Source organism: Myzus persicae, unplaced genomic scaffold (assembly GCF_001856785.1).
Source record: "Myzus persicae strain clone G006 unplaced genomic scaffold, MPER_G0061.0, whole genome shotgun sequence".
NCBI classification, from domain to species: domain Eukaryota; kingdom Metazoa; phylum Arthropoda; class Insecta; order Hemiptera; family Aphididae; genus Myzus; species Myzus persicae.
In genome coordinates, this window is record NW_019100488.1 from 1 (window position 1) to 7,523 (window position 7,523).

Here is a 7,523-nt window from a genome sequence, read left to right on the forward strand (position 1 = left end):
GGGGGGGGGGTATTTACCCTTTTACCCCTCCCTTGGATCCGCCACTGATGTATTGTTAACTTGAATGTATAGTTGTATATAACTGAGAAGATTATGATCTTCAATGAATAGAACGTTGCCACTTTCTGGTTGTTGGAGCACATTTGGACATTCTGGATGTCTGACCATTTGTGGAACTGCTGCTGCTGCTGCTCGTTGACGACCGCGGCCCCCAGCTCTTCTAGCTATACGAATGTGGACTGGCGGCAACACAGGTGACAGAGGCTGAAGTCCAACCATTGGTATCTGCAGCTGTCCCAAATCTTCAGGAAGGATTTCTTTAACTCAATTATATTGTCATTTAGTTTATACACTGAATTGAATTTATGTGGTACCAACCATTAGCTAAAGGGCCTATTTACATATTTATGTATCCTTTCACTGAGTAGGAAACTCTCCTTAAATATGCCATTGTGTCATAGCGTACACTTTGTTGAGCATCAGCCAAAATGCAGTTATTTGTGTCTCTGCTAGACACATTTGATCTTCAGACCTTTAATTAAAGTTTAATTTATTAAAAACCATTTCAAAAATTTAAACTTATAAAGTTTATAGCCTTACTCGCTGGCTGTTGATTGTTTGTAAGGTTTCCCTCCGAACTCTATTTTCAATGGAACATAATCGATCTGCAATATATTATTAAAAATCAATCACCATTCTAGTTATTGTCAATTAAATATTTTTATAAAAATAAATTACCGTAAAAGAACTAGACTGGGGGATGTAGGCCTATGGTGGACTTTAGCATGCTGTGAAAACATTCCACATAATTATTGGTACGGATATTTACACCATAAACAGTAAACCCAGATGGGCGTACTGTTGTTAACCAGTATCGTCGAACATAGTCCACCAACTGAACAATTCGGTTCAGTATGCCCATACGAGTTGCCAGCCTTGTGATTGCCTTGTGAAAATTCCCAAGAATGTAGAAATCTTCGGGAAATTCTGGAATCTGTTGTGGTGGAAAGTGTGGTAAAGCCCTAATCTATATATAAAAAAAATGTCAATATTAATGTAAGAATTTCTCATATCACCAGATCCTAATCAGTCATTCATTGATTGTTATAACTTATAACTTATTAACATTTTCATTATTGTGGCAACATGATGATTTTCTCCCAATAATGTCACCATGCCATGGATCTGGACAAAACGTAAAATGCCCTGCAAACAAATTGTACATTTGAGAATATAATTTCATTATTGACCAAGGTATATAACAAATACTGAAATGCCTTAAAAATATTAGTTAACTAAAAATCCTTTTTTTAATTGCCATATTTTTTTTTTTATTTATTTCATTGCAAGTTTATTAGGTTATAAGGAATAGATTGGTATAATTTATGATTTCAAATATTTCTGGTGGTAGGTACAAACAAATAAACAATTATGATCTACCCAATTAATGTTTTTAATGTTTTGTTGTATTGTTTAATTATAGTGAAACTTAAAAAATATGTATATTATTTACATATGGGGGGGGGGGGCTATAATACGTTGAGAACATAAAACAAGTGAAATGTGATGTATCATAGAGTATTTGGCATTTGATTAATTTATTCGACAATATTAAAATTGAGGTAATAGGAGAAGCAAATATAAATTATTAACGTAATTGTCTTTTCAAATTACAATAATGAGAAATGTAAGAGCAAGTTTCCCATGTTATTATGTTCTATAAATATTTACTGTTCATTCCTTTCGTGAATACTTGATACCATATTAATGAATTCTCTTATAAAAACACATTTTCATACCGACTTAAAACTACAGCAGTTATACAACATTTTAGGTTATAATGTAGATAAAACAAATTTCTAATAAGTAAACAAATGACTTAAAAGGTGTGCATTTATTAATCGTAATTTCTGATCTTATGAAAAGTGTACCCTCTTACTACTTATACCGTCGAGTACTAAACCATCGCCCACCAACCTTAAGCACAAGCTACCAAGTATAAATATCGCAGAACAAAAGAACGTGTTGGTGAGGTGGGTCGAATGATTCAGTCTTAAAGTGTGTCCGAACCCTCAATAAATAGTACAGTGCAATTATAAATATTAATGTCACCGCAATTCAAAAGTGAAAAAAAATATTAAAAATTTCAAATTTTTTTGCATCAACGCATAGATCGTCTTTCATACATAAAAATAAACCCAATTTGGATAATAAAAATACAATCCTTCTACTTTAAATTATATTATTTTAGTATTATTGTTATAACGCACACTGTGTAATAATTTATTATATTCTACAGTTTAAACCATAATGCTCTTATAATACATTAACATACATGCCCATAAAGAATATCGCAATGGATTCACAATAATAATTCGTCCGAATTCAAGATCCGATCACTGTGCTCCACCAACTCGATGCATCAATAGTTTTTAATGAGCTGAAATATGCAGGCCCGATAAAAATCAAGTTGGAAAGTTGTGATTTCACCGCAGGCATATGACTTCAGCTGGTGATACACCCGTCACCGTGGATTTGAACTAAAACGCGAACCCGTCGTTACTGCACCTGGCCAAGATGTCATTATCAACGACATCTATATAATATTAATATATTGACATGTCATGTCCCGTCTTCTGCCTGGATCAAGTGTGCGTCCTAGTGACAGCCATGTCGCTATGTCGCGACAGCCGTTTTTTTATAGCATCACGAATTATTTTATTAATTACGCTGACGTTTTATGTCCGTTTTTGTTACATGTCCGCCTTAGCCGTAAGTGTCATCTTAATTTCAATGTACATTCGTATTTTGTTGTGGCACATACCGCCTTGAACAGTTGAGCGTCACTGTAGTGCTCCCATCGAATTTATACATTTTATCAGCTTGTATGTGGTATGTCACATTTGTTTGCGCTCTTTATCGCTTTGTTCTTGCACGCCGTTCTTATACAATGACAAGTAATCCGTCCTTTTCCGTCCACGCATCCTGTATAGCATGGTTTAGTGGTATACTACTGTCGTGTTGCGTTTTCGTCCTCTGTCGAGTCGGTCACGGTGTAACAGGATAGTCATGGTATCGGCCCACTATGTTTCATTAAATTATATACTTCTATACTCATGTTAGTACTCATTTCTCATTATCATAAAAAGAAAAAGTTACCAAATTACGCTCATAACTGGATTATATTTTGAGTGGCCCACCGAGATTTCCCCAGCAGCTTGCCGATTCGACCATTGCCTGCATTGTTGAATGTCATACAATATATTCTTCTGATGTATCCCGGGCGTTTTGTTTCACACGAGGGTGTCAGCCTAATATCTGCCCGCGGATCACGATACATATTGTTACACACAACATATTACATTTAATTATTTGAATATTGGTTAGTGGTTACATAAACGATAAACAAATGATTATATTACTAAGAGACATTCCTTGCTCATGCGACGGACCGCGCGTTTTTGTTACCATATTTTTGAGGGCCACATTACACGCTCTTTGCCCACCGCGATTAGATGATCGTGTCATTATATAATATATATATATATATTTTAATTTATTAGAAAATATACGATCTGTATGATAATTACAATAAGCATATGAGCTAAAATTAAAATAATACAGTTGACGATGAAATCGTGAGGGGAGTAAGCTACCCGCAGTAACACTCGACCTGATATTTGTTTGGCCATTTTACATTATATACCTACATACACTTATGTTGGCAGTTTTTTTTATATATATATATATTAAACAGTGCTAGCTAATTAAATCACGACACCAGCGCCTCTTTAATCTTTTCGGTGGATTGCCGGGAATGTTTGGGGAGTTGAGGGCGAATAAGCGGATTGGGATGGTCGGTAAGGTGAGAGCGGTAGCGCTTATAGGAGGATGTGGCCACATCGGTTACAACAGTTGGTATTCTGAGATCGGAATGTAGTGTTTGGTTTGTAACGTAGAAGGGAGCGTTGGTAATTATTCGAAGTGATATTGATTGATTGCACTTTGTAAATATTCGATTTTTTGCAGCTCCCCACAATTGGATACCATAAGTCCAAATGGGCTTTAGGAATATATTTATAATATTAAAATAGTGATTCGTTCGACGTTAGATTATAATATCACATGCAGTGGGAAGTGCAATCGTGAATTATTTACGCTTAATCCTACTCAGTGTATTACAACGTGTACTTGGGTAAAAATGTATCCCTAAAACGGTCCCTCACCGGCATAGGCGTAACTTGGACTCTATTCACGTGGGGGCAAAAATAATTTTTGAGAATCTACACATGTCGCTGCGGATCCGAAGACGCGGGCGTGAGTTGAGAATGGACTTTACACGAGTTAAAACCGTTGAGAACTCTTCATGCGCGAAGATATGTGTCCCAATTACACGCACCAAAAGACGTTTCGTCGACCGGATGGCTGCTTCCCGTAGACCCCCGAAATGCGGGGCACTAGGCGGATTAAAGTGCCACACACAGGCGAGCAACCAGTGACCAAATACCACGCTTCGTGAAGACGAGCGGTGGTTCGAGATTTAACGCACGACAAAAAGAATCTTGTTCGGGATGCCACGACAGACCCAACATCTTAGTGCCGTATCCGTCGTCATCCCCAAACAACATCGGGGCGCACACGCGATCGGCGGCCGGAAGAGCTTGCAACACGGCTGGCGTGTTCGATGCCTTTTTTTTAATTCGAGGCCTGACTTACTCAATAGTCAATACCGAAACCAGATAGGACTGGAGTTTCAACACGTCGGAAATTGTGTCAGCCCCGTCACAAATCTCGTCGACATAGGTACGTCTAGGGTTGCCACCTCTCCGGGTTTCAAACGGATAATCCGGGTTTACATATAAATCTACGGGCTACGGGATCAGTGAATTATTCTCCGGGTCGTCATAACATTACGACGTATTTTTATATAATTAAAAAAACATTGATTTTCTTACGCCAAAAGATAAGATAAGATACGATTTATAGTCTTATGACTTATATAGACTTGTTTCCATTATTATGCCTTATACATTCAATTTATACTACTAATAAATACTAATAAAGTAATAACACGATAATAAGAATAATAAGATTATGAACTACGGTTTATAAATCTACGATTACGATTTTACGAATCAGTTTCAACCTCACAGTCGAGTGTGTTTGATCGAATCCGAATATCTTCGTTTAGTTCTTGTGTCAGTGTAATCGTGCATCGATATTTATTTTAGATTTATTTATTATTATCATCATGGAAGAATTTGAAGATAATCCAAGAAAAGTAAAAAAGTATGAAACTAAGTTTAAAGAGTCATGGTTAATTAACGAAAAGTATAAGAAATGGTTAGTTAAAATAGATGAGAAAAAAGCGAAATGTTCATTTTGTAATGTTAATTTTACTGTAAAATGGGATGGCGAAAAGGCTCTAACTACTCATTTAAACAGTGAAAACCATAAAAAAACTACACAGAATTTGCAACGTAATTCATTAATGACCACATTTATGACAAAACGAAATAGCTCGGATGAACTTAAGGTAGCAATCATTGAAATAGCATCAATTTACCACGCAATCAATCATCATCATAGCTATTTAAGTATGGACTGTGGAATAAAATTGAATACTTCTCTATACGGAGATTCTGTAATGGCAAAAAAAGTTCACTGTGGACGTACTAAAGCAGAAGCAATAGTCAAAAACATTCTCAGTCCTAATTCAATAGAACTAGCAATTCAAGACTTGAAAATGGTTACGGCTTTTCAAAATGGTAGTTATTTTTCTATTGCTATTGATGCGTCTAATAAGGGTTCCCAAAAAATGTACCCTATTGTTGTTCAGTATTTTCACATTCAAAAAGGTATCCAAAATAAATTAATGGATTTTTATGAAGATCCAGATGAGACATCATTAAAAATTTTCGAAAATATTGAAAATTTTATACAGAAATCAAATTTAGATGTTGAATTATTATCTGGATTCTCTGCCGACAATGCATCAGTAAATTACGGCGTTCGTAATTCGGTCTATCAAAAACTTCTCGAAAAACATCCAGAAACTAAAATAATAAAAGCAAATTGTAATTGCCACGTTATTCACAATGCTGCTAGAAACTCTATGAAACAATTAACATATGATGTAGAAAACTTAGTGTTGAAAGTGTATGCCGAATTTAAAATATATGTTAAAACATCTTTGCGAAGAGTACAATGATGGAAGTAGGGATATTCCAAATTTTTTAAATGCTATTGCTAATTTTACTAGAAATTAAAATAAAATGTTCTATTTTTAAAAACGTTTTTCTAAATTTTTTTTCTAAATTTTTCCCTAACAAATTATTTACTATTTTATTTTATCGTATGTTCATATTGTTCATAAAAAACAAATAATTTTACATTTTATTTTATATTATTTGACTATTTAACTAATGTTTGTGCAAAATTTATTTTACTGTTAGTGATGCAGTGTAGGTATATAGGTTTAACTAATTTTTTTAGAAAATTTTAGATTCTGAGCGGAGCGATGAATGTATTGATTTTACAATGATGTACTATGAGTTTTTTTTTCTAAATTTTTAGAAAATAGTGTAGGTAGTCATTTTTTTAGCAAATTATTTAATATTTTATTTTATTACGTGTAGGTATACTGTGTTCATAGAAACAAATTGTTTTACATTTTATTTTATATTATTTGACTATTTGACTAATGTGTGTACAGTATATTTTGTGATGTTATTACCACTAACGTAATTTATATATTATATAATATATTTATATTTATATTTTTATAATGCGTAATTTACTAATCTACGTAAAAACGGATAGATTTCAATATTTTGACCGATTACCGTCCTAAGGCAATATATTCGGTCATAAAATTAACATAAACATTTTTTAATACTGGATCCGCGGACAGTTTACGTTTGATGGCGTCAAAACGTCGTGTAGCTACCTCGCGAGACCCGACGAACGTTTCTGTCGGCGAGCGAAACGGTAACAGAACCGCGAAGCGATCCGATGTCAAACGCATAGCAACTGTTCGCAGTAACCTTCCTCGGTGAACGCAACCGGCGCGTTCTCGGGCTCCTCGACATGCCAAAAGCACTCCATTATCCCCTCAATGGATGCGGTCATACAGACCGGTGTCACCGGCGATTTGTACCCCCGAGAATTTTTACCGGGGGGGTAAAAATCGCCTGAGGTAAAAATCGCCTGGCGTAACGGGCGATTTTTACCCACCTTCGAATTTTTACCGGGGGGGTAAAAATCGCCTGAGGTAAAAATCACCTGGCGTAACGGGCGATTTTTACCCACCTTCGAATTTTTACCGGGGGGTGGGTAAAACTCGCCTACAAATTTTTCTAAGATGCAAGAGTTTTTTAACGCATCCACTAATGCAACAGTGTTATGATTTTTGTCCATATTGTCCAAACAAAATTAATTATTTGTTTAATTTATCTACAGTCTACACAACTATTAAAGTCAACCTACCATTTTGTTTTGTTATTACTTATTAATAGGTTTTA

The 7,523-nt window shown here is 35.1% G+C and overlaps 1 protein-coding gene and 1 pseudogene across 1 annotated transcript; one reads left to right on the top strand and one right to left on the bottom strand.

Moving 5' to 3' along the window:
• Positions 1-25: 25 nt before the first annotated feature.
• On the bottom strand, positions 26-3,692 carry LOC111027603 (annotated as a pseudogene).
• Positions 3,693-5,251: 1,559 nt separating this feature from the next.
• On the top strand, positions 5,252-6,211 carry LOC111027621. Its single transcript, XM_022306023.1, has one exon. It carries the CDS (start codon positions 5,252-5,254, stop codon positions 6,209-6,211), a length of 960 nt encoding a protein of 319 aa, XP_022161715.1.
• Positions 6,212-7,523: the final 1,312 nt, after the last annotated feature.

What these genes read in the sequence shown, in the direction of transcription:
- LOC111027621 (XM_022306023.1), top strand. Translation starts at nt 5,252, where the DNA reads ATGGAAGAATTTGAAGATAATCCAAGAAAAGTAAAAAAGTATGAAACT.